The 27,384-nt window shown below is 51.7% G+C and overlaps 2 protein-coding genes across 5 annotated transcripts in view; one reads left to right on the top strand and one right to left on the bottom strand.

The window, feature by feature from the left end:
• Positions 1 to 1,907: 1,907 nt before the first annotated feature.
• Hic1 (HIC ZBTB transcriptional repressor 1) lies at positions 1,908 to 6,495 on the top strand. Of its 3 annotated transcripts, none has more exon segments than NM_001422893.2 (2): positions 1,908 to 2,048; positions 3,505 to 6,495. In NM_001422893.2, a coding segment is annotated over 1 exon segment (2,145 nt). In that variant the 5' UTR covers positions 1,908 to 2,048; positions 3,505 to 3,524; the 3' UTR covers positions 5,670 to 6,495.
• A 117-nt stretch (positions 6,496 to 6,612) lies between these two features.
• Smg6 (SMG6 nonsense mediated mRNA decay factor) overlaps positions 6,613 to 27,384 on the bottom strand; it is a 228,202-nt gene continuing 207,430 nt past the window's right edge. Inside the window, exons 16-19 of one of the 2 annotated variants that reach the window (XM_087570563.1) lie at positions 14,754 to 14,907; positions 11,660 to 11,871; positions 11,136 to 11,217; positions 6,613 to 8,247 (exon numbers count right to left, since the gene is read on the bottom strand). In XM_087570563.1, the coding sequence (XP_087426689.1) occupies positions 8,117 to 8,247; positions 11,136 to 11,217; positions 11,660 to 11,871; positions 14,754 to 14,907 (579 nt within the window). In that variant the 3' untranslated portion in view covers positions 6,613 to 8,116. The remainder of the gene's footprint in view (positions 8,248 to 11,135; positions 11,218 to 11,659; positions 11,872 to 14,753; positions 14,908 to 27,384) is intronic. The other variant, NM_001105808.1, reaches the window with a different exon arrangement.

Raw genomic sequence — 27,384 nt, 5'->3', positions numbered from 1 at the left:
AAAGATTTAAAAGAGACAACATCAGAGACACCCTTGTTTGCCGTTTGGGATTTGGCCTCTGATTTGGTGGGAGAACTCATAATTGTCAAAACTCATCCCTAAGAGCACTTCTGGGGAGCCTTCTTATCCCCAACACCCCATTACACTTCCGCTTCAGACCCAAGGCATATCCGTCGACAGAGATCCTGTTCAGTTCTCCCAGAGCTCAGAAATTGCGGAGCCCACTGTGGGACTGCAGTGTTTGTCTTGTATGGACACTGTTCGGAGACACAACGTAGTAAGTGGATTAGATGGAGCCGGAGCACACCGCCGCGAAAGCCTGGTGAGCCTTGAGGACTCTTCGAACCAGAAGCCTAGGCCTGGCGCTAAAGTCCCCGGCCAAAGAAACGCAGCCTCTAGGGGGCGCCCAAGACCTTGGTGTCTCACTGGTACAGCTAGAGGCCAGGCCGGCGGGCTCCGGGCGAGTGACTCAGCCACTACCTCAAGCGGGGGAGTGGGGGCTCGAGGACAGCGTGGGGAGCGGCAAGCGCAGCCCCCACCCGCCCTGAGCTCCGCGCGGTTGCTAAGCTCTCCAAGGCCTCTGAGAGATGAGATCCCCGGAACCTCATTGGTTACCATAGTAACTCTGCACCCCAGCCTCTCCGGCTTGGCCACGGAGGAAGGCACAGCCAATAAGAAGCTGTGGGCGGTTTGGGGGGACCCCCCCTGTGGTGTGGGCGGGGGTCAGGAGGTGCGGGGAAGAGGCGGAGCGTGGGCCACGGAGGCGCGGTGCCTGTAACGGTGCTTGTGCCTCCGCCCCGCTATGCAGGGACATTTCCGGTGAGCACCCAAGAGCTGGTGCACGGTCCCCTCCCTCCTAGAAGAGGCGTCGCCAACATGAATTGAGCCCTCCTTCATGTGGCGTATAGGATTTTTTTTTTGAGGGGGGTCTCAAGCCGCCGGTTCTCGTGATATCTCTCGAATGGTGTATTGGAACAGTTTAGGATCCCTCAAAACTGTTTAGATGGGGGGTGGGGGAGTTGAGAGGCATGTCCCAAGGGGGCTTTGTCCAGCTACGTCCAGTGGAGGGTTCTAGGGTCCTTCTGGAGACCGGCAAGTTCGGGGAGGGCTCTTTGGTAGGTCCTCTTCCCTGTTTCACATACTAGCCTCTTCAGAAGCCCAAGACATTGGGACTCCGGGAGAGGGGCGGACTGCCTGTGTAAACATGCGCACCCTCGAGTGTCACTGCTGGGACAGTGTTTGAATGTGGACGGTTTATGATATGCATACTGATAACATGTGTCTGGGGGAGAGTTGGAATTTTTCTCCCCAGTGAGTTCAAGTGAATAATGGTGCTCAGAAATGCCTAATAAAAGCCACCCTCGTCCGGCTCCGAACTTATTTACCTTCAACTCACGTAAGATTTCTAAAATCGCCCTCTCACAACATACTGTCAGTAGTGTTCCAACCCGATCCCCCTTTTAAAGATAGGGCCTCATGTAGTAGAGGCTGACCTTGAACTCCTGGTCCTCTTGCTTCCAACTCCCGAGTGAATGCTAAGATGATTACAAGAGTGCGCCACCAGCCCTGGCTTGAGTTCCCCATTTGAAGACAGAACCTTTTCCGAATTGGTGCAATATTACTTTTAAATATGTACTCGGAAGCACTCAGCACAAAACCCCAAGGTTTACGGGACTCCCAGGTCCGATCGATATCTGGGTCTCCAGGTGGGCACATCTGGAAGCGCGCGAACCTTCAAGATCTCCAGCTCAGCTCCGCATCTGCAAGCCTCCAGCCCAGGTGTGCGCCAGAGGTCGCAGCCCAGCCGTACACAGCCCCGCGCGGCCGCGAGGTGGCGCCATGGCCGCAGCAGCGTCTGCCGGTTCGGGCCGCTCCAGATAAGAGTGTGCGAAAAGCGCGGAGGGGCTGAGACGCGATCAGGACGCGGGGAGGACGGACCGGCAAGACAGACCGACCGGGGGCCCGGCGGGCGGAGGGCAGCGCACTGCAGCCACGTCCCCCCTGGATCCGCCGGCAGCCGGGCCCGGGGCTTCCGACATGCCCCCCAGGTGGGTCCTGGAGTTGGCGACAGGGAAGGGCCAGGGACCCGGGACAGTCCGGTCCTCGCGCGCCGGCCGCCTCAGGAGCATCCTCAGGCGTGGGCGCCCCAGTCGCGGCTGGCGCTTGGGGCTCTAAGTGTCTTCCCTAGAGGACTCGGGATGGCCCGACTGCTGCTCGGCGCCGGGTTCACGGCGGGGTCAGCGGCCCGGGGCCGGCTCTGCCCGCACATGGGCTGGGGAGGAGAGGGGAAGGCAAGGGGAGCCGGCGGGCGGGGCTGGCAGGGGCGCTGCCCTGGCACAGCTCGGCGCCTGGCAGCGGGGCGGGTGGGGCGCAGGCTAGGAGCTGCCACCGCCTCAGGGAGGGAAGCCGGGCTGGGCTGCCGCCGCAGGTAACGGGCCGGCGAGGCCCTGCGGGCCAGGCGGGGAACAGGGGCGGGCGTGCTCGCCGGAGGGCAGGGCGGCTTTAGGTTTGGTGTGGGTCCCCGCGGCCACCAGGCTGCTGAAATTGGGGGCCCAGAGGAGAAACTGGGGGCCGGGGAGAGGGGCTGGGGCCGGCGCGCTCCTCACGCCCTTTCTGAAGTTGGGAAAGTTTTCCCCAAGTTTGGGGCGGCAGTGTTTCGGGGGAGACGGGGCGGAGGGGAGCTGGGGAAGAGATGTAGAGCCGAGGCCCGGGCTGGGTCCAGAACGCGGGTGGGGCGCAGGCCAGGGTCAGGGCCGCAGCCGGCTGTGCGCCGTGCCCGCCCGGGGCGCTGCCCCCTCCCTCCCCTGGGAGCTGCGTGGCTCCCCCCTCCCCCCCACCTGCTTCCTGCCTCAGCCTCCTGCCCCGATATAACGCCCTCCCCGCGCCGGGGCCCGGCCTTCGCGCTCTGCCCGCCACCGCAGCCACTGTCTCCGCTCCCCGTGCCGGGGCGGCGGGCCCAAACGAAGGCCTGACAGCCCCCGGCCAGGGCGGCGCCTGGATGGGCATCGTGCTCCTGTCTTCCTTATCACTTCCCCTAACCGGGGCAACTTCTCTCGAGGCGGGAGGCGCTTCTAAATCGGCTCCTTTTCTCCCCACTTGGGCAAACTTTTCGGCCCTGAATGACTTTTCCTGAAGCGGACATTTTACTTAAATCGGGTAATAGTCTCCGAAAGGGTCATTTCGCCCTAACAGATTTCTCCCTGGAAGTTCCCAGCACCCAGCTCCAGTGCCCAGGAGCATCTGGGTCTGGGACAAATAGGCTAACCTGGCCTCCTCTCCATCCACAGCCTTGATCTTCCTGCTCCTTCTGTCTAGGGCCAGCGGGCCTAGGCTGCCACTCCCGGAGGCCGCTGATCCTCCTCGGCTACTGTTCAGGCCGAGGTGCTCCATGCCCCTGCTCAGCTGAGGGGAAGGGGAAGCGGAGGGGAACAGACTGGGTTGGGTTCAAGAGGCAGGGGCACTGTACTGCGTAGCTCTGACCCAGCTGGTGTGTGTCTCCCGCAGGAGAGTGTGCTGGGCAGACGATGCTGGACACGATGGAGGCGCCTGGCCATTCGAGGCAGCTACTGCTGCAGCTCAACAACCAGCGCACCAAGGGCTTCTTGTGCGACGTGATCATCGTGGTGCAGAACGCCCTCTTCCGCGCTCACAAGAACGTGCTGGCAGCCAGCAGCGCCTACCTCAAGTCCCTGGTGGTGCATGACAACCTGCTAAACCTGGACCATGACATGGTGAGCCCGGCCGTGTTCCGCCTGGTGCTGGACTTCATCTACACCGGCCGCCTTACTGACAGTGTTGAGGCCGCAGCAGCGGCGGCGGTGGCCCCGGGCGCCGAGCCGAGCCTGGGCGCTGTGCTGGCTGCTGCCAGTTACCTGCAGATCCCTGACCTCGTGGCTCTGTGCAAGAAGCGCCTCAAACGGCATGGCAAGTACTGCCACCTGCGGGGAGGAGGCAGCGGCGGCGGCGGCTACGCGCCTTACGGGCGGCCCGGCAGGGGCTTGAGGGCTGCCACGCCCGTCATCCAGGCTTGCTACTCGTCCCCGGCCGGGCCGCCGCCGCCGCCTGCCGCCGAGCCGCCGTCGGGCCCCGAGGCAGCGGTCAACACCCACTGCGCCGAGCTATATGCTTCGGGCCCGGGCCCAGCAGCCTCACTCTGCGCCCCGGAGCGTCGCTGCTCCCCGCTTTGCGGCCTGGATCTGTCCAAGAAGAGCCCGCCAGGTTCCTCGGTCCCCGAGCGACCGCTTAGTGAGCGCGAACTGCCTCCACGTCCGGACAGCCCTCCGGGTGCGGGGCCTGCAGTCTACAAGGAGCCACCGCTCACCCTGCCGCAGCTGCCGCCTTTGCCCTTCCAAAAGCTGGAGGAGGCCGTACCGACTCCAGACCCGTTTCGAGGAAGCGGTGGCAGTCCGGGACCCGAGCCCCCCGGCCGCCCCGACGGCTCCAGCCTCCTCTACCGCTGGATGAAGCACGAGCCAGGCCTGGGTAGTTATGGCGACGAACTGGTCCGGGATCGAGGCTCCCCGGGCGAGCGCCTCGAGGAGCGCGGTGGGGATCCTGCCGCCTCACCCGGGGGTCCCCCGCTCGGCCTGGTACCCCCGCCACGCTATCCCGGGAGCCTGGACGGGCCAGGCACAGGAGCCGACGGCGACGACTACAAGAGCAGCAGCGAGGAGACTGGTAGCAGCGAGGACCCCAGCCCACCCGGAGGCCACCTGGAGGGCTACCCATGCCCGCACTTGGCTTATGGTGAGCCTGAGAGCTTTGGTGACAACCTGTACGTGTGCATTCCATGTGGCAAAGGCTTCCCCAGCTCGGAACAGCTGAATGCACACGTGGAGGCTCACGTGGAAGAAGAGGAGGCGTTGTATGGCAGGGCAGAAGCTGCTGAGGTGGCTGCTGGGGCCGCCGGCCTCGGGCCCCCCTTTGGTGGCGGTGGGGACAAGGTCGCTGGGCCGCCGGGTGGCCTAGGAGAGCTGCTGCGGCCGTACCGCTGCGCGTCCTGTGACAAGAGCTACAAGGACCCGGCCACGCTGAGGCAGCACGAGAAGACACACTGGCTGACGAGGCCCTATCCGTGTACCATCTGCGGGAAGAAGTTCACGCAACGCGGAACCATGACACGCCATATGCGCAGCCACTTGGGCCTAAAGCCCTTTGCGTGCGACGCGTGCGGCATGCGCTTCACCCGCCAGTACCGCCTCACGGAGCACATGCGCATCCACTCGGGAGAGAAGCCCTACGAGTGCCAGGTGTGCGGTGGCAAGTTTGCTCAACAGCGCAACCTCATCAGTCATATGAAGATGCACGCTGTAGGTGGCGCGGCCGGCGCGGCCGGGGCGCTGGCTGGCCTGGGAGGACTACCTGGCGTCCCTGGCCCGGACGGCAAGGGCAAGCTGGACTTCCCTGAGGGCGTCTTTGCTGTGGCCCGCCTCACAGCTGAACAGCTAAGCCTGAAGCAGCAGGACAAGGCAGCAGCTGCCGAGCTGCTGGCACAGACCACGCACTTCCTGCACGACCCCAAGGTGGCGCTCGAGAGCCTCTACCCGCTGGCCAAATTCACTGCAGAGCTAGGACTCAGCCCGGATAAGGCGGCAGAGGTGCTGAGCCAGGGCGCGCACCTGGCCGCAGGACCGGACAGCCGGACCATTGACCGTTTCTCTCCCGCCTAGAGCGCTCCTCCTAGGTGCGCCCGGCGCTGCCTGACAGCCCGGGAACAACTGGTAGCAGCGGTAGCGCCGCAGTGGTGGCCCCACCTTTCTACGCCTCACCTGGCCTCACTGTTTTGTGCCTTAGCCCGGGAAGTCAGTGGGGGAGGGGGGGAAACCCCGGGACGGGGGTGGGATAGGGGAAGGGAGATTTATATTTTTGATATCAGCTTTGACCAAAGGAGAACCCTGCCTCTCCCTGTGGTTCGTTGCCCCCCCCCCCCCCCCCCGGCTCCGCGCTGCTCGTGGGGGGAAGGGTTTCATTCGGATGCTCCCAGCCCTACCTCCGGCCCTTGCGACCACACCCATTCTCACTGTGAATCTCCCAGCTGGGGTCGGAGCGTTGGGCGCAGTTGGGGAGAGGGGAGGGGACTGAGCCGGCCGGAGGGCCTCCCCGTCCCCCGCTCCTGCCCAGCCCGGGACTGATAATGTGAAGTTCCTCATTTTGCACAAGTGGCACTAGCCCCAGGGCCAACCCTTCCTTTCCTCACCACCAGGGTGGGCAGCTCTGGCGCCAGGGATGACAGCCCTGGCCCATCTGTCTCTGCTTCCGAGGTGTCCCCCTCCTCTTCCTGCCCCCCCCTCCCACCCCCAGGACCATATTTATTGCATGCGCCCTAGGTGGCCCTTATCCTGAGCCCAACTTTAGCTGGGCTGGAGAGAGGTCTCCTTCCTTCGTTCCCGTTCTGTCCCTTTGTATATTCTCTACTCTGTACACAGGCTCTTCCAGAGCCGCTTCCATTTTCTATACTCAACCAAACAGCAATAAAGCAGTAACCAAGGTCCCTAATCCTGTGGCTCTCTTTTGCCCCTGCACCAGGGTGGGTGGCAGGGCCCCATCACAGGTGTACATGCCCAAACCGGCATTCCCTCCCCAGTCCCAAAAAATAGACCAGGAAGAGGTCGATTATGTTTCATAACTAAAAATTTATTAAGGAAACAAAACCAGAATTCCAAATGGGACAGAAAGAAGAAAGGTTCTCCCCATTTTCCCCCCAGCCCCAAGTCAATGGCCTTCACAGCCAGAGGAGAGGACCTCAAAGGAAGCAGCCTGGGCCTTACATTCATGAGAACCTGTCTTTTAAGCTCCGACCCCTGTGCACTGTCCTGGGCTCTCCTGCACAGCACCCGTGGTGAAGCACTGCTCCTCCTAAGGTGGGTTGTGTGACCCTATCGAGATTCACTCCTGCTCTGCCTGAGAAGGCCTTCTCAATGCTCCTTTACTTCTGTGCTAGAACGAAGGAATTTATTCCTGGTAGGGAGCCTCCAAGTGAGGTTGTGAACAGAGAGGCAGAAAAAAAACCCAAAAGAGCCAAAACCCTCAAAGGCTAAAGGGCCCTGTGTCCCCTCTTCTGTGTAGAGAAGTACAGTGGCAAAGCCGGAAACAGGCTCAACACCCCAGGCACCTCTGCCAGTCTGGAGGCTTCTCAGAGGTGAGGTGTGAGGGACTGGGAAGGAAGGACAGCTGGGAAAACTTTATTTGGTTCCTGTCACAGGTGGTGGGATAAGATTCAGAATGAGAAGCCCCACAAGGAACTGAAGTGAGGAAGTTTAGGGGCTTTGGAGTGTTGAAAGGGGCCAAAAAAGGAAGGCAGGCAAAGAAGGAACAGGAAGGGTCTGAGGAAATTTCCCCAAGATGGGTAGCAGAGTGAAAGGAAGGCCAGGGACAGGAGTATGTGCTGGTGGAAGGCCACTCAGGAAGCATGAGCCCAAGACCAGATGTCCCTTCCCTCTAGGCCCATGACTGCCCCAAAGGAAAACAAGGGCAAAGTGCAAGACGTGGACAGGAAAAGAAACATGTGCACACGTATGTGTGTGTGCACATGTGTGTGTGCGCGTGTGCATGTCGAAGGGCTAGGGCTGCTGCTGCTGCTGCTGAACTCAGCAAGGGTCCGTAAGGCCTCAGGCCTCAGGGAGATGGAGACACCTGGGCACTCTTCCTGACAGCCAAAGCCTCTCAGGTGTTCAGGACGGAGACTGTGCAGACTGAGGGGCCTATCAGTTCTCTTGCATCTGATGAAAACTCTAGAACCTCTGCCCCTTGCCACTATAGAGTAGCTGGGTCCTCGGGGTGAGTAGGCCTCCCTCCAGCCCTGGAACCAGACAGGAGGGAGAAAGAGTGGGAGCTTGGTGGCCTATTTGGCTTGTCCACCTGTTGTCATTGTAGCCAGTCACCTCCCTGCTAAATCTTGGCAGCCCAGGAGGGTCCCGGCAGCTTCCGCCTGACCCTTGGGAGGGGCTCTGTGAGGAGCGGCTCCCCCACAGCACGGCCACGGCGTGAGGTTGGAAGAGGATGGTTTATTGTCTGGGTGGATTGGTAGCTCAGGCCCGTGGACATCTTCCGTGTTACACTGGGCGCCTGGTGGCCTCTCAGGAATGGTTCCATGGGGGTGGGCCCCAGTGTGGCCCCCTCAGCCCACCTGGGCCCACGTAAGGAAGGCTGGGATGTCCCTCACAGGCACATTCCTTGTTAGTGCCTTTACACGAAGGTTCCGATCATCCGTCAGCAACACCACTTCCCGTAGCAAGCGGATGGGCTCCTCTGTTGACAGAAATCAGATGGGCTCTACTGAGGACACAAGTGCCAAACAAACCTCCTGTCTCGGGGAGAATGTGGTCCTGGAGGGGAAAGTCCTTTCCAGATCAGAGCACCACTTCCCTGATGCTTGGAGGGTCAAACTAGGTAGGAGCTGTGCTGGGGCTATGAACTCCTTCTCACACAGGACTCTCTTGTGCCTGGTGCCTGAGAGTACTCAAACTGTTGGCATCCACAGACCTGTCTTCCAAGGACTCAGAACTAATAGGAAGCAGACTCCTAACTCTATCCCTAGCCCTAGATTCCTATTAACTGCCCTAATTCCCACTCCAACAAAGTCTCTCCTTCTAAAGGCAGGATGTGTGTGTTAATGTTTTATGTATCCAAAGGTTAAAAAACCCAAAGGTGAATAGAAAGTAGAACCGAACTGACAAATGTGGGGTGCTCGCAGGAGAGGCTTGCTAAAGGGGCCTTGTGGCTGTGGCCAAATAATCTATTAAAAAAGTAATCTGTGAACATCTATCAGTACACAGAGTAAAAAGAGTAGCAGAGGCAGGGCTGTCTTGGCTGTCTCATGCTCCACGTAGCTCTGTGTCTTAATTTCCTTATGCATTTTGTAAATACACTCACGTACATATGCTAGAGTACTCCTTTAACACTGAGCCCATACTAGCCACACTTTCTTTACTCATATTTTATATACTTAAAACATTTGTCTTACCAGTACAGACAGCCTTCATCTTTTTAGATAATTTTTACAGCAGATTTTTCCTGTCTCTGATTAATGTACAGGAGAGAACTTAAAATGGGCCCAGCAATCACTCAAGTGACACGCCAGGTCCTGGGCATGCCCGCTTGGGTGGCAGGTCTACCCCTCAGCCCTGCCCTGGCATTTCCTAGTGGAGGTCTGGCAGAGAGCAAAGGCACAGGAAGTGTCCTGTGGTGTTTGGGGACTGCGAGGGTTGGCGGGCTGCAGGATTGCAAACAGCCATGTCTGACCTGAGTAGTGCTGGCTTGCCAGCTCCAGGCGGGGAGGCTGAGAATTGGCTCTCAGCCTAGGGAGGAATTTGGGGATGAAGAGGGAGAGGCTCAGGGGGCTGATGGTGGTGAGGAAAGGGAGAAGAGGACGGACAGGGTTGGGTATAGAGGGTGAAGAACACGGCTCATGATTAAGGGAGGCCTAAGACCCTTCTGTTGCCTGGGCCTGGAATGTGAGTGTGTGGTGGGGTAGTGGTATGGGGTGCTACATGGGGTTCCCAGCTGTTGTCTGGGTCTGTCTGTAATTCCACCATTCCTGCTCTGGGCCTCAGACCAGAAGAGTCCTAGGCCTTAGGTCAGCCAACAAAGGCCCAGCATTGCTGGCAGGGGTCTGCAGGGGTTTCTGTGGATACTTTGAGACATTTTTAACAATAAACATCCTCTGTTTTGACACTGGTAACTTCACTTTGTTAGAAACCAGAGACTGTCATCTTGTCAGGCCCCATCCGCCATAATCCACATGATTTTAAAATTCAACATCGTTTACACATAAACATTTGGTGACGGTTTCTCTGTGAATCTGACAAGTTAATCTGCTAAGAATTCACACTGACAAATGGGGTTTGATTACACCAGCCGTTGCTGATGTAATTTTGATAGGGGCGGTCCCCATGATGGCAGTGGGGTTCTGTTTAGGAGTAATTCTAGGGGGTGGTGGGACAAGTTCAAATGCATCTGGGCTAAGATCAGAACTTCGGTGGTGAGGATTATTGGAACCACACTTCTCCACAGGACCTTTGCAACCTTGTTTCCCTCTTAGAAGTTGCTCTAGGGTGGGGCACAAGCTCCTCTGTTTGGCTCAGTCAGGATTCTAATTTGTCAGTTGAACATTCTAGGTCTGGCCCTCAGGGAGAATACATGTGGATTCCTGACTAGATCCTGGTATAGAAATACAAGCACAAGTGAGGGCTGTACTAAGCAATGGAGGAAACATTGAGAGGACAGCTCCTCGGGGAGCCAGCAAGCCAAGACTGAGGGCATGGATACAGGGAGCTAGTGGAGTCACACAAAGAAAATCATGAGGCTACATATGTCAACAGAGACCCACTGATAATTATTAGTTTAGCACATGACTTGGAGCTAGGAGGGGGTAGGATTCCTTTCCACAAAAAACTGTCACAGTCTTGGGAATCAGTAGCAAAGTCTCCTACATGTCAGTGACCCTGTGGGGCTGTACAGGACATTCAGGGATGAGATGATTAGACACCTGAGAGTTTCAGGGTGACCCAGAAGTGGGATTGTGCTCATCAAAACATTTTAAAACTCAGCTACAAGCTCTCCTACCTCCAGCTCCCGTTAGCCTGTAAAATGCTATAACTCACTGCAATAGAGATCAGGAAGAAAGGCCTACTCTTGGCTGGGGAGAACCTCCACGGCAGGCCTGATGTGGGTAAGTGTTCAAGAAATACCCTGAAATGGAGAGGGAGGTGAACATGGCCAAAGGAAAAAAAGTGTGCCCACTAGAGGTTCTCTACTCCTCAGGGCTGCAGAGAGCTGGACGCAGGAGACCACGGCCTCAACAAGCTATCCTGAATCGTAAGGACATTCTTGCTGTCAGAAGGAGCTCACCCTAGAAAGGAAATAGATGCAGACTGAGTGGGAAAGCCTAGCCTAGAGCAGGGCTTCCTAGGCTAGAGGCTCATCCCTAGTTGGCTCGAGATCACCTAGCACTCTTCAGGGACAGGGAGCTACGATAGGAGGCCTAACCTCTGGGAAGATAAACAAGATGGCTGCAGGCCTGCATAGGCCTGTGTGGACTTCTTAGGCCAAAGTCAGAAGACTCTTCTCAGGCACTATGGCTGGGTAGGAAACAGCAGGGTTGAGGGATGGAGGGCTCAAGGAGAGGCAAGCGGTACCTTTGCTGGTGGGCATGTAGTCCTTAGCTTTGTCTTTGCAGTAGTGCAGGCAGCAGGAAAGGATCAGGTCATCGTTGTTGCCCTGGAGAGAGACAGTGTGAAAAGCATCACTGGGCAGGAGGGGGCGCCATGCAGAGGCAGAGTACTTCCAAGGCTATGTCCTAGGGTCTTGTTCAGACATGCTTTGGCTCTGCTTGGCTGAGTCTGTCTTTGGTAATTCAGAGAGCAAGGAAGTCTCCCCTCTTGGGCCTTGAATAGTGGCTACCCCTCAGCTGCCCAGGTTCAAAGGGCTTCTTTTACTTCCCCCTTTTGGGAACCTCTTTTTTTCTTTTTTCTTTTCCAAGATAGGATTTCTCTGTGTAGCCCTGGCTGTCCTGGAACTAGCTCTGTAGACCAGGCTGGCTTTGAGCTTACAGAGATCCGCCTGTGTCTGCCTCCCCTGAGTTCTGGGATAAAAGGTGTGTGCCATCACTGACCAGCTCAGGAACATTTCTCATAGTGGACATCTTTTTGGGGGGTCTCACCAGCTGTCCAGTAATGTCCTCACTTCGGAAGGCGATAGATTCAAGTTCATTGCCACGGCTGGTCAAGGCCCGCAGGCAGGAGTCCCGACTCTCAAATCTCCGTTCAAGGAACTCGATGGATTTTCGGGCCTTTTCTTGCACCACACGGGCATAGCCCCCAGCCCGGTGGTCTGTCTCCTGCCCTTTGGCGAGGCCATCCAGCTCATTGATCACTGAAGGGACAGTTTATAATCAGCAGGTACGCCTGTCTGCAGCCTCTGCTCTCTGCCTGTTTCCTTTCTCAGCTAGGCTCCTTCACAGACAACAGAGGCCACCTTCCCATAGGAGTTTCCCAATGAATCTGGTAGGCTAGGCACTTGTGAGTATAAGGAAGGGTCTAAGACTTTTGGTGAACCCTAGCTCCTTTTTGCCTCTTCCTCTGAGCTCCAACTTCCTGACAGGGGGATTGTACAGGATTTTCTGGAGCTGGCATCCCTTAGTTATAGTATAGATCAAATGAAAGGGAACCTTGTAGACATAGGACCAAAAGGTGAGTGCGGTGCCCTTCCTCAGCTACTTGGGTCTGAGCCACAGCAGTGTAAAAGGAGACAGTTCTACTGCCTGGTCTGGCAGCACACAGGGAGCCAGAAGGAAGGAAGAAGCCACACTGAGTTGCAAGGGCCCTGGTATTTCACAAAACCATAACCTTGGCACACATTACTTCCTTGAATCTACGTGTGTGTGTGTGTGTGTGTGTGTGTGTGTGTGTGTGTGTGTGTACGCGCGTTCACGCGCCTGTCTGCTTGTCTATGTCTGGGACATGGCTTCATTTTCTGGTGAAGATTCTTTCCAAAATTCCAGCCAAAAGCCTGAGGTCAAGTGGGAAATATGCACTCCTTGGGGGCTTAGGGAGAGTTTGGGGTCTGAGGCCTCTCCTTAGTACAATGATTCATGGCTTGGGGAGTCGGCATGAGCATGCTGTTCCATGGTGAGCCTGGCACTCATTGTCTGGGTATTCAGAAACATTTTCTGGAAAGGGCCCATATGGCAGCGTGTGCGCGTGTGTGTGTGTGTGTGTGTGTGTGTGTGTGTGTGTGTGTGTGTGTGTACGTGTGCACACATGCGCATGCACACAGACGGACACACACAGACACACCCACACCCACACTTTTAGCACCATGAGGTTGAAAAGTTCGTATAATGTGTAGCAGTGGTGGATGGTGGATGGTACAGCAAACAGAACATCAAACAGGAAAAACTGGTATTCTATCCCCAAATCTGCTTTCCTGCTTCCAAACTAAACAGGCTTCAAAGGGAACGCTTGTTTGTGCTTCTGCACCAGGCGGGACTTCTCAATGCTGGGGTCAGACCTAAAGAGCACAGAGCAGGTTAAAGAGCACAGACACAAGCAGGGAAGGCTGTCCACTTGAGCCATTGTTGCCCTGGCCACCAGGGAAAGCATGAGTGAACAGGGGCTCTGCTTACATCCTGAATATAGGGGATGTGCCCAGCGGACGCAGGGTCAGAGGATCTAGTCTGTGTGGCTGCAATACAGCAGTCAACTGCTAGGACCCTAGGGGCACTATGTTCTGAAATGTATCCTCTAGTATTTGTCCCTTTCCTACCAAATCTGAATTTCTCTACCAAACTTAAGCTTTTTAGGGCCAAGGGCCACAGATTTGACTTTTCACTGTAATTATCAGGAACAAACTAGGCGCACAGGCAGTGCCGGTAATTGCTAGCCTAGGAAGGTAGAAGAGGAATGTTCTCATTCTGGGGAGGCAACCTTGAGACAGACACCAGTGAGCTTTCTCAGTTATACCTAGTACAAACCGTCTAACAAAAGGGACCAATCTACTTACTTTTTCCTAACTAAAAGCCTCCTGGGAGGAAGGTGCAGTGGTATGGCCGTAAGTCAGTCCACTCAGGGGGGCAATGCAAAGCTCAGGGCACTGTGTGGTTCTGGTACTCAGTCTTATGACAGAAGCTGCTCTTCTTTTGAAGTGGAGCAAACCTTGCCTTAGGTCTAAGGGCCTGGGTTTAAGAGGTTCTGTCCAGGCCACATGGGGAGGGGGAAGGAAGACAGGGAGGGAGGAGGACTGCTTCAGTGCCAACATTCTCAGGTGGTGCTAACGTGTTTCCCACAACCCCCCAGGGTTCTACAGGCTCTGCAGGGGCGGATGTTTCCTGCCCTTTGTTTCCACCCCCATCTGGCACTAAGACACTTGGGACTGGGAGGGAAGGCCCAATGGAACATCTTGGCATGGATGTCAGAGGTGGCCTGTCAGGCAGACTGCCAGTCTGGTGCCTTTTTCAGAGAATAGTGTTCTCGAACTTTCTTCGAATGGCTGCTGGAAGAGGGACATTAAAGATCCTGGTCTCTGCAATCATCTCACACCCTTTCCCCCACAGGACAGTTATCAGCAACATTAGCTATACTGACAGGTACCCAGAGACCAAAGCACAACCAAGGCTGACCTGCCATTAAGCTTAAACACTAGGGTACACTCAGGAATCTTACACGAACACTCGAGAGGAAAAGCAGGCTTGCTGGACCCCGAGATGCTAACCAGTACCAATGGCCCAAGTGGTAAGAATTGAAAGGCGTGAGCCAAAGGTCTTGCTCTAAAGGGTTCCTGTCAGTCTGGCCTTAGGGTGACATTGGCCAGAAGAATGTTACCTCGAACCAACAGAATGATCATGAAAAGCTACAAGACAATCAGACCAAAGGCATCTAACCACTTCAAAATCCTCCCAGCCTCCCTGCCAGACCACCCAGCAGCACTGCCGTTATCTGCCAGGGCTGAGTGTTTACCAATAACGGGAACCAGCTTTGCTGTTTTACTGCAAGCTTTATAAGGAAAAAACAAGGGCTGGGCTCCTGCAGCCTCTGGTTGCTGGGACACAGGAGTCCATTTGCTCAAGCAGTTTAAGCCATGGATCAGCCATAATAATTTGAACTACTCTGATTATTAAACAATTTTCCTTGCTCCATGCATTCTCTGCAAATCCTGTCTTACACACGCACAGCCAGGTCAGCCTGCCTGGCTCCGGGCATGTGTAGAGGGGGCTGCTGTGCATATGCAGGGCTGTTCTGTCCTCCCACCCAGCTCACCGATGAGGGGCACCACCAGGATGTACTTCCTGCTCTCCAGCAGCCGAGCTAGACTGGCCAGGTGGTCAATGAAGCCGTTGGTATCTGGTACGAGGAACAAGGGTCTGATCTCCAGCTCCATCTGTCTCATCTGACTCTGGTCTTCCAAAACAGCCTACAGAGACACAGAATATGAGGGAGCAAGAAAGTGAGCAGGCGGGTGAGCCAGGGCCCTGACTCAACAGTGTGTAAGCATCCTGCCCCCCCCACATCTCTTCCCCCTCCAGAGGCACAGCCACCCCTTCAGCCTGAGAGACAGACCTACAGGCTGAGCTAAGCAGTACAATCAAAATCAACACAGACCAAATGGCCCAGGCCTGAAGTCTCACTGAACTTTAGCTGTCACTGAGAAAGGACACTGGTGATATTAAAAACAAGTTTCTGAGAGGATCATAAGACTTAACCAAGAAGATAAGAAGGAAGCAAGTAACCAGGGTAGGAGAGAAGAGTCACATGTTACACAGGCAGCACACACGGGGCAGCTCTCAATTCAAACCCTTCAATACTCAGATCAGGGCCAATTCTTCCTTCTCTCCTCCCTCCCTTCCTCCTCTTTTCTCCCTATCTATTTTTTTTTTCTTTTTTTTCTTTTTTTCGGAGCTGGGGACCGAACCCAGGGCCTTGCGCTTACTAGGCAAGCGCTCTAAATCTGAGCTAAATCCCCAACCCCGCCTCCCTGTCTATTTTTAAAATAAGACAGGGTCTCATGCAGCTGGTCCAAACTCATACTTGGTTTTATGCAGTACTGGGTATCAGGATGTTAGCACTCTACCCACAACCCCAGGATTTGTGATTTCAACTCACTTCACTGTGCATTTCAACCATCCACCTACTCCAAACCCTAATGAAATTAAACATAAAATCTGAATTTTAAAAGTATATACACATGGTCCAGTGTGGTGGCACACAGCTTTAATTCCAGCACTCAGAAAGAGAAAGCAGGCAAATATCTAAGTTCCAGACCAGACAGAACAACTAGTGAAGTCTTGTCTTTAAAAAAAAGGGGGGTTGGGGATTTAGCTCAGTGGTAGAGTGCTTGCCTAGCAAGCGCAAGGCCCTGGGTTCGGTCCCCAGCTCCGAAAAAAAAAAAAGAAAAGAAAAAAAAAAGGGGGGGGTTTTGGGGATTTAGCTCAGTGGTAGAGCGCTTGCCTAGCAAGTGCAAGGCCCTGGGTTCAGTCCCCAGCTCCGAAAAAAAGAAAAAAAAGGGGGGGTGGGGGGAGGGCTGGAGAGATGGCTCAGTGGTTAAGAGCACTGACTGCAGGGGTGGGGATTTAGCTCAGTGGTAGAGCGCTTGCCTAGCAAGTGGAAGGCCCTGGGTTTGGTCCCCAGCTCCGAAAAAAAGAAAAAAGAAAAAAAAAAAGAAAAAAAAAAAAGATTGACAAGATTCAACTACTACAAATACACACACACACACACACACACACACACACACACACACACACACACACACACACACACAATGTAAAAAGTTTTTAAAAACTGGGTATTAGCAGAAAGCTACTTATTCCCTGCAGCATAAGCCCATAAAGAAGTTATGACCCTGCCCACAGAGAACAACAATCAGATCATAACTATACCACCTGTCCTTTGCAGTGTTTCCTAAATTTGGGTCTCTCTCTTTTTTAAAGATTTATTTATTTATTTTATGTATATGAGTATACTGTAGTTGCATTCAGAAGAAGGCATCAGATCCCATTACAGATGGTTGTGAGCCACCATGTTGTTGCTGGGAATTGAACTCAGGACCTCTGGAAGAGAAGTCAGTGCTCTTAACCGCTGAGCCATCTCTCCAGCCCTTTTTTTTAAAACACAAGAGAGACAGCAGGGTCTGTCTCTGTAGCCTGGCTGTCCTGGAACTCGCTATTTTGCAATTCTGGCCTTGAACTCACAGAGATCTGCCTGCCTCCACCTTCTGCTGACAAGGCATACTACCCCCAGCATTTTTGCTCTTGTTTTAACTCTTTACCACAACAACCCTGAATAAGTAACACCATCACTGCCTTCATTTTCCCTTTAAATTGGCATCAGGACTTTTTGTCTTAGGCTCATCAGGGAAGTACTGTAGGATATTAAGGATTTCATAATCTTGCTGTATCCCAGTACAAACTGAAACGCCAAAATGAAAATTCAAAGTGCCCCACCTCATACTATTCGACAGTCACTCCCATCACCTCCAGCAGGTCTGCGCACCAACCACTGTCAGCCCCAGAAGCCCACAAGCCAGGGATTATCTGTGCTACAGGCATTTCCATTTCTGTGGAACTCGGTGAACATCTGCAACACTCAGTGTCCTCTGGTCTGACGGTCTCACATGGGGAATGGCCTGATGGGACGGGTTTAGGGTATATCTGTCTCTACAGAGCATATTTATTATTGTGCTATTTCCTCTGGGGACCACAGCCAGAAAGCAAATTGACTGGCTGAATTATCTGCTCTGGCAGACTCTATGTAAGGAGCTAGCCAGTACCAATGGCAATCCAGAAGAGCAGGTGGGTCAGTCCCCTCACTCCCTCTTATGGTCTTCTGAAACATAGCAACCACAAGAACACAGACCCAAAAACAGCACAGAGGAAGTGTATGTGCGTGCCAACTGAGATGGGGCCCACAGTGCTGGGCCTGGCCACCAACAGTTAGCAAGAAGGCTGCTCAGGCTTCACGGGGGCGACAGTAAAACTGAAAGGGCATGCCTTCAAAGGATGGGGGTGGCTTTTCGGTGACCTACCAGAGACCTTTCCCTATGAGTAAGTTGTTGCTGCCACTGCCACCACAGTTGGCGAAGACACAGGCCACGGAACAGTGGCAGCATGGGAAGTGTGGCTGAGAGGCCCTGTCTGCTGAAACCTTCCAACTGATCTCACCTCACAAGGGGAAAGTGTCAGCCACATTCCCAGGGGTTTTGGGTCACTGTCCCTTCCCAAGAACTGCTAAAAGGATGGTAACACACAATCCAGTAATCTTGGCGTGGGCACTGAGAAGAACAGGAAATGGTGCTACTCAGGCCACCCCACCCCCCACCTCCCACCCCTGGGCTTCTGTCCTCCATACAACTCTACCAGAATGCTTTTCCCGAAGCCCTGGGTTCCAAATCTCTGTTTTATGGGAAAGAGGACATAACAAGCTCTGCCACATGGCTGGTGGGTGATAGGAGACACTGGCACCTATAGTGACAGGAGCCCTAGTCTTAGTCTTATTAAGGGAGTGCCATCTCTCCTCCTCCCACATCTGTTTTCCTACTTAGAGGAATGACATGCAGTCCTGGTTAGACTTCCATTAAGAAAGCTGATGACTGTGGTTTTTCACCGTGGATGAACAATGGGTTCCTAAGACCAGGTTAATTCCACCTGTATGTTAATGGTAAGCCAGACAGTCAAGGCAGGCTGGGAGCAGCCTGGTGTTTGAAGATAGCATAGATGTAAAATCTAGAGTAAGGTTTAGGGAAGCATTATTTCCTTGGGTACCTGGAGCTATGTATGGTCTGTGGCCAGAAAGGTGAACTGGCCATAGCCTCTCAAAGAGGTAGCAGATGGTTCCCTGGGAATGGGACACGGCCAAGCTGCGTGTGGTGGTCAGAGCTGGGCTGCCCTCATCCGGTCCCAGGGACGCCTGCAGACAACTTCCCCTAACCTGGCTCTGCCCAGTGAGTCACCACACAACTGCTTCCTGTTCCCCACATGCCCTCATGGAGTCTCAGGAGATTAGACAAAGTTGCTGTCTCTTCTTTTGGGGTACCCGTGGGCTTAGCAGGTAAGGGGATAAATATCTGAGTCACAAGATTAGTTCAGTACCAATAAAAAGAATGGCAGATCAAGAAGAGCGTAGGAGTCAGGCTTTCTGTGATGGGTGTCTGTGTTTCCGGCCTTTTCTGAGTGGCGCTGTGTGTATTTAGCATTTGCCCTCCCAACTTTTCCAGATTTTACCCGTCAGATTCCTGGCAGCTGTGCACGGCGCCTGTGCCGGCCGTCACGTCCCATTCTGATCTCTGGGTCGCACGGTGAGAGAAGGACACAGGATGCGCAGGGAGTGAAAAAGTGATGTTGATGGGGAGAGTGCCAAGTCCCCACTCACAGCCATGGGACGCTCGGGGAGAGGGGAAGCATGCTGCTGTGGAGTTCAGAGGCCGGTAGTGAGATTTATTTTTGTTTGTACGAGTAAAAAGCTGCAGAAGCCTCTGGTGGGAGTGAGGGGGGTAAAACTGGAATGCTGAGATTCAGACAGATCAGCCCTGGCCTGGAGTCAAATGTACTGACCCAGAAGGAGAGTTCCACAGGAGCCCTCTGACTGTTAGCTCAGCCTGGGCCACACTGATTCTTAAGACAGTGCCCTGGGAAAGTGTAGGCACTCCAAGGGCAGTGTGGTGGGACACAGGAGGACCAGGAGTTCATGATCATCCTTGGCAAGACCTTGTCTCAATAAATAAATAAATAAATAAATAAATAAATAAATTAATTAATTAATTAATTAAAAAACAAAAACCAAACACACTAGTGCGCGCGCGCGCGCACACACACACACACCTCTCAAAAATAAAAAGAGTAGGGGTTGGGGATTTAGCTCAGTGGTAGAGCGCTTGCCTAGCAAGCACAAGGCCCTGGGTTTGGTCCCCAGCTCCGAAAAAAAGAAAAAAGAAAAAAAAAATAAAATAAAAAGAGTACATACTCCAAATCAGACTTGTAGCAATGAGGACCATGTTGACATGTGCAAGAGAAAAAAAAATCTTCAGTTTAGGGAAAAGTGCTAAGTGTCCAATTATCTCTGAGCAACAGCTTTCTGGAGCAAACTGACAGACAACTGCTGGGAAAAAGACACGGTATGCAATAGCTGAAGGAGCTGATGGGCTGTGTCTCTAGAAAGGTTCTTCTATAAGTTAAAGTGAGATGGTTTTACAATGCTAACCCACTGAAAACAGAGACAGGAATACAAACAGACAGACAAAAATACAATGCAGTTGGTTGACACAGAAGCTGCACAGCAGATCGTGAAATAGGGCCACCACACCAAGTAGAGGCTTTAAGTCTTTCTTTTGCTTAGAAGATCCATACACAGTGTGGCCGCTACCTTCCTTTCAAAGGGTGACAGAAATCACATAGGGTCTGTATTCTTTATTACTCTGGAGACAGAGTAATATCAGTATCGCACATGAGAGGTTTTAGAACACAGCAAACTTCCACATTCACCTTGCACGTCACAGAATGCTAGCCTTGTGCCTGACACAAATTAGCAATGACAACGATAATTTCTACTCCCTCTTGTACAGCTCTCTTTTACATTCTGTGCATATAAGTGGCCATCTAAGATATCAGTAACTGGAAATAGGAAGGGGAGGCAGAGGAATATTTATTTCAAGAACCTTTTTTTTAAAGATTAATTTATTTCATGTATGTGAGTACACTGTAGCTGTTTTCAGACACACCAGAAGAGGGCATCAGATCCCATTACAGATGGTTGTGAGCCACCATGTGGTTGCTGGGAATTGAACTCAGGACCTCTGGAAGAGCAGTCAGTGCTCTTAACCGCTGAGCCATCTCTCCAGTCCTAAGAATCTTTTTTTATTATTTGTGAACGTGTGTATATGCATGTATGTGCTCATGTGTGCAGGTACCTACAGGAGCCACAGGTGTTAGAGTTGTAGGTAGTTTAGTTGTGAGCCTACGGTTGCTGGAACTGAACTCGGATACTCTGGAAGTACAGTTATATGCTCTTAACAGCTGAACCATCTTTCTAGTTCTAGGGGTATTAATTTAGGGGTATTAATTTAGGGGTATTAATTTCTTTTGTGAGACTCACAACAGCTGGGTATAGATATATGCATATAATCCCAACTTACCTGGGAGACTAAGTCAATGAGTTCAAGGCCAGCCTGGACAGCAGACTGAGACTCTCTCATTTTTGGTGCACATGTTTTATATATATATATATATATATATATATATATGTGTGTGTGTGTGTGTGTGTGTGTGTGTGTATACATACATATATATATACACATACATATATATATATACACACACACACATATATCTCACACACGTATGTATGTATGTATGTATGTATGTATGTATGTATATGTTTAGGGATACATGTGCCCATGCATCACACACAAAGGTATCTTTCTCCATGGTTTCGCACTTTGTCTAAAGTAGATACTTGGTGTTTCAGGAAGGCTGGCTGGCCAGCAGACTCCTAGGGTCCACCTGCTCTACCTCAGAATGCTTGAGGAATAAGTGCTTTACCCAGTGAGGGAATTCCCCAGGCCCAACCTAGTCTTTTAAGAGAAAAATGATACTTCTGATTTTCATCAGTTAATTTTTTTGTTTTGTTTTGTGTTTTTTTTTTGGTTCTTTTTTTCGGAGCTGGGGACCGAACCCAGGGCCTTGCACTTCCTAGGTAAGCGCTCTACCACTGAGCTAAATCCCCAGCCCCTTGTTTTGTTTTTTGATACAGGTTTTTTTTTTTTTTTTTGTGTAGCCTTGGGTGTCCTGGAACTCCCTCTATAGAGCAGGCTGGCCTGGAATTCAAGAGATTCACCTACAACTGCCTCACAAATGCTGGGATTAAAGGCTTGCAGTCACCACCACAACACAGTTTAAGCAATACCTTTTTTTTTTTTTTTTAAGATTTATTTATTTATTTTATGTGTGTGAGTGTTTTACCTGCATGCCAGAAGAGGGCATCAGAACTCATTACAGATGGTTGTGAGCCACCATGTGGTTGCTGGGAATTGAACTCAGGACCTCTGGAAGAGAAGTCAGTGCTCTTAACCGCTGAGCATCTCTCCAGCCCCTTAAGCAGTACTCTTAATTGCTGAACAATCTTTATTTACTTTCTGATAGGGTTTTACTACATTGCTTAGGTCTGCCTCAGCCATATGATCTCTCGCCTCAGTTTCCTGAGCAGTGGGATTACAAGCATGTGACTGTGCCTGACAAGTACTACCTATTTCTCAAAACTACTTGGATTGTAAATGAAAGAAAAGGGAGAAGCAAAAAGTAAGAGTGGCGAGATGGTCACTGCAGAAATCAAGGGAGGAGATAGTGCATGGGCTGTTGAAAGCTTCCCCTGAGAAGGTCTTTTTTTTTTTTTTTTCGGAGCTGGGGACCGAACCCAGGGCCTTGCGTTTGCTAGGCAAGCGCTCTACCACTGAGCTAAATCCCCAACCCCGCCCTGAGAAGGTATTAACAGTCCCTTTTCTGGATGTCCAAAATGATCACAGGGATGAACAGATGCTTAAGCCAGGTGTAGTACATGCTCATAATCCCAGCACTTGGGATGGGAAAGAATATATGAGGACTGTGCTTGAGCTTGAGGTTAGCCTGTCTCAAAACTAAAACACAAGAGAACAAAGAAAAAAGAAGCATATTTGCTTTAAAAAATTATGACATTTGCTTGTACCCTCCCCAATGATAGGATCTCTGCAAGTTGTAGCGGCCTACATCTTTCTTTATTCCTAGCACTCAAGAGGCAGAGACAGGCTGATCTTTGTAAATCAAAGGCCAGCCTGGTCTATACAGCAAGTTCTAGCCTACACAAGGCTACATAGTGAGAACCCGTCTCAAAACAGACAAATAAACATAGGGTCCCCCTGTTGCTTAGGCTAGTGGTGAAATCCAGAACTCAAGTTATTTTCTCACTCGATCCTCAGAATAGCTGGGATTACAGGCACATCAGGACTTAACATAGGGCTCCTAGGGTCTGACTATTACAGGACCTCAATGAACTCAATCACATAGTCTCATTCACTAAATAATACTTTCAAGAGAATCCAGATGAGTTAAAAAATGTTTAAATGAAGATTTGTACTATGCATAAATTGTTTCCTGCATGTATGTGCTGTGTACCATGAGCTTGTGCAGTGCCCATGGAGGCTATAACAGGGTGTCAGATCCTCTGGAATTGGAGTTACAATTATGAGATGCCATGGGAGTGCTGGGAATGAAACTCAGGTTTTCTAAAAAAGCAGCCAGTTCTTTTAACTGTTGAACCATTGAGATCCCGAATGTTAATAAAAAACCTCTTGATCTGAAAAGGCTAAAAGTATACTCTCTTTTGTAGAGAATGAAGGGCTAAGCATAACACTTCTGAGTCTGCTATCCGCATTAATCTAAAAGGTGTTTCAGCCCAAAGGCTTGACCATTCTGGGATACAGGCATAAGACAGAACCCTGTGGATGCTGTGGGAACCATTGAGGCAGCAGTGACTAGAGTCATTTGGAAGTCTAGCACCATGGTATGTAGAGAGGCTGGGGTACGTTTGGGCGGTAACCAGCTCTGCAGACTGATGTGCTTTCCATCAAAGGTGAACGTGCCCCTGGACTGGTAATGTCTCCGACAGCTAGGAGCCAGGGTTGAATGTCTGTCTTCCGTCAGCTTCCTTCTATACAGGTGTGTGTGTGTGTGTGTGTGTGTGTGTGTGTGTGTGTGTGTGTGTGTGTGTGTGTGTGTGTGTATGTGTGTTCTCTGTATACTTCATTGTTCCACAATGCCCTCCCAACCCCCTCCCAGGCCGGGTGGCAGCGTGAATGGGCTGTGGCTATATTTAGAGTCAAACTCCTGGGGCTACCACAAAGGAGTGACTACATCTTCAGGAGGGTGGGTGGGTGGGAAGGGGACAGTGGAGTGAAGCTATTTTCAGAACACATGTCATTGCTGGCTACAGAGCAAGTCTGTGGCCATAATGCAAAGGGAAACAATAGCTGTGGCCAGAGGAAGAGCCTGTTATGTTTCAGGTGGGATGTTTGCAACTGCTCAGGAAACCTGACCCCGCCCAACAGTAGCACAAATCACAGGAGAGCCTCACAGAGTCAGGAGAGGAGGCAGAAGATTCACAGGGCCAGGACAGTATGAGATGCCAACAGGCCATGCTTCCTGAGTGCCCAAAGGAGGATTTTCAGTGACTGTTTGGCTCTGGGTGCTTGGTTAGAAATGAAACCCTTCTGACCAACTTCCAGACAAATCATGTACCTTGCTAAGGACTCTGGACCTCTCCCAAGAATGGCAATACAAATAAAAACACAGGTAGAAAGCATGAGATAGATACAGCGAGGACAGATACAGTGAGGACCAATACAGTAGGAAGTGTCATCTTAGGCAACAAGGCAAGGCCTAGGCTATGCCAGAGCGTGTGGTCTCAAGCCCTGGGTGGGTGGATTTGGCACCCCTCACATCCAGGGGCCTAGCTGGGCTCTGCAGTTCCAGCTGCACAGCCCCTGAGAGCTCCCCACACCCCTTTTCTGACCTCTAGTCGGCCCCACTTACCAGCCTCTGTGCAGTCCCGGAAGCAGGGAGGGACAGGCTGCAGGAGGAGGCCAGGCCTCGCCTCCCCCATCTCCACAGATGAGCCTGAGGCCCAAGGGTCTATGTGGGAGCAGGGAAGTAGAGGTGTGGCTACAGCCCCAGATCTCACTTGGACTTTATAGCCATCCTGGGGCAAGGGGGCTTTTGTTCAACCCCATCTTCATATCCCCTTCCCCAAACATGTGTGGTTCCTGTTTTGCTGCATCTGTAAAAGGCGCTGGGAGCTGGGGACCTGCCTTACACCTCTCGGTTAACACCCTGGAGACTGATGGAGTTCAGAGCAGTGTAATTTACAGCCCATCTCTCCAATCTTAATTCACTGGATGCTCCTTTCTTCCTTATTGTATTAGTGTGACCCAGGTACCTGCCAACAATAATGGTCTTTCTAGCTAGGAGCCTCTCCCCTCCTCCCAGGACAATTTATACCTTTTTCTTGGGATTTTCCCCCTTAAATTAAACAAAAAGAGGAAAAATAGAGAAGGTTAACACGGGTTTGAAGCACTGAGGCCCCATGGTTCTGGGCAGGGAGCCAATGGCCTGAGGGCACACACATGTGTGTGCTCTCCCAGAAGGGCCTTCACCGGCCCTGTTTTACAGCTACCTCGGCACAGACTCCAGGGTTCACGCATATGGCCAGACAGATGTGTCTGGCTTACGTTCAAGGCTGGAAAATGAAGAATTATGGAAGTGAAGGGCCCCGGGCATTAAAGAGAAGGGGGAGGTAAAAGGGGGAATTTTTCCTCTGCTGAGAAATCCTCCTGTGGCTATGGGGCAGGAGGAAGGAGGTTGACAGGAGGCAGGGCCGCCAACAGCAATGCATGTGGGGCCTGTTCTTAAAGGGGCCACAGCATCCTCCTCTGAACAGATCAGTGGGACACAGATAGTCAAGGGCCCAGCAGTTAGGTCTTATGTTAGCCCTGCAGTTATCAGGAGTGCTTACTGCTTGCATGGCCAACCTGGACAGTGTACTCAGCAGAAGATGGGGCTGCTATGGCATGTGTTCTCACAGCATCCTTCTCTCATCCCAGGAGGGTCTATGTAGCCCAACCCACATACTTCACACTCATTGTACAGTCCAGCTGTGGCCTTGAACTCATAACCTTCCTGCCTAAGCCTCTTGAGCTGCAATATATATATATGGTATCACCCAGGCTTGTTTGTACCTAATCTTTCAAAAACAATTTCCTGTCAGTCTGTCTGTCAATCATGTGTGGTGGAGGTGAGTAGGTACATGTGCCATAGCATGTATCAGAGGACAATTTTCAGGAGTCAGTTCTCTCCTTCCAACATATGGATCCTGGAAATTGAACTCAGATTATCACACTTAGTAGGTGGCAAGTGCCCTTACCTGCTAAGCTGTACCTGATTTTTTTTTTTTTTTGGACACAAGCTCTCAATGTAGCTCTGGTTGTCTTGGAATTTGCTATGCAGACTGAGCTGGTCTCAAACTTACAGATATTTGCCTGCCTCTGCCTCCTGAGTGTTGGAATTAAAGGCATCCATCACCATACCCAGTTAATACTTGATCTCGTAAAAGACCTCATTCACGTGCCAAATCACTTGGTCAAATAATAGTCTGACCAAGGTCAAATAACAGGGCAGTTGGCAGCACACGCCTTTAAGTCAAGTTCTCCAGAGGCAGAGAAGGCATACCTCTGAGCTCGATGCCAGCCTGGTCTACAGAGTGAGTTCCAGGACAGCCAGGGCTACACGGAGAAGCCCTGTCTCAAACAAACAAAAAACAAGCAAGCAAACAAAACAATAGCTTCTGTACTGTATGGTCTGCTCTGAAATGTCACCTTCTACAAGGTTTGTACATCCCAGCCATTAGGAGAGTCAATGCTTAGTACCATTTGCTGAACTGAGTTGAGAACATGGTCGCTGGTTCCTAGGAATTCATAGTACTGTGGAGGAAAAGGCCCACAAATAACTGTAATATGAGACATGATAGCAAATGAGGCATAAATCAACTCTGCAGGAACCCTGGAGCACAGAGGCAAATTCCTCCTGGGAGAAATCAGGGAAGGCTTCACTGGGGAGATGGAGTTTCATTGGGGAATGTAGGGAGAATAGAATTTCAACAGGTAACAGAAAACGTGGAGCAGAAAAAGAGTGCTATGGATTGAGAGACAGAATCAATAAAGATCTAAAAGTAGGAAAGGGCAGAGTATAGGGCAGGGTGTAAGGCGGTGAGTAGAGAAGAAGGTTAATGTCAGTGTCTGGGCAGAAGTTTTAATGGCTGGACAGACACTTTATCCTAAGGATGCCTGCAACTATGAGGCAGGGGCTGTGCTGAGTTTACAGAGGTTGACCACTTTGCCCATTATCTAATTGTCAGCTAATCATGGCTGATGGGGAGTATGTTAATGGAAACAAAGTGGGAAAGGCATGCTTGGAGTACATCAGAAACCTAAGATGTGATTGAAGGAGTCAAGCTTTATTTCACTAGTCCAGCTAGGCAGTGATAACTTCTAAGCAGAGAAGTGGCTCTCTATGGGATTGTGGGCTCATGGTGTGAGCGAACCGGGTGGTCAGACTGAGTACTATGGAAGCCCAAGAGGGGCCATTCCCAGATTATAAAGTCAGTGACACCCTCTGGAGTTAAACACGCAGGAGCCTAGTTGTTATGGTTCAATAAGTCCCTGAACTAGTGCAGTGATACCTAGAAGGAGAGGAGGAGTGAATGAATAGACAGAACAGGGTAAGAAACTGGACAGCAGGGTTTGTAAAAGGCCATGGTAGAATTTAAGATGATGTTCTACTTGCTACCATTAAAGAAGTCAACCAAAAATTTCTGTTAACTACCAATTCAGGTTGCCAGACTGAAAAACAATAGGAAGGATGGAGGAGTTAAAAAAAATGGTGCAACGGGATTGGGGATTTAGCTCAGTGGTAGAGCGCTTGCCTAGCAAGTGCAAGGCCCTGGGTTCGGTCCCCAGCTCCAAAAAAAAACAAAACAAAAACAAACAAACAAAAAAAAACCAAAAAAAAAAAAACAAAAAAAAAATGGTGCAGAGTTATGGGAAAGTAGCTCTGAGGAACAGAGAAGACAACAATGCACTTACTGTGTGAGTTGGGGGCTGGGGAGAGAGGCAGAAGAACCCAAAGCTGTAAAGAATTAACTATAATGGGGACTAAGTTTTTGTTTTGTTTTTGTTTTTTTAAGAGTAGGTTTCATGGGGCTGGGGATTTAGCTCAGTGGTAGAGCGCTTACCTAGGAAGCGCAAGGCCCTGGGTTCGGTCCCCAGCTCCGAAAAAAAAAAGAACCAAAAAAAAAAAAAAAAAAAAAAAAAAGAGTAGGT

This window comes from Rattus norvegicus, chromosome 10, assembly GCF_021556685.1.
Source record: "Rattus norvegicus strain SHRSP/BbbUtx chromosome 10, alternate assembly SHRSP_T2T, whole genome shotgun sequence".
Lineage (NCBI taxonomy): Eukaryota > Metazoa > Chordata > Mammalia > Rodentia > Muridae > Rattus > Rattus norvegicus.
This window is presented reverse-complemented; position numbering and strand designations above follow the sequence as displayed.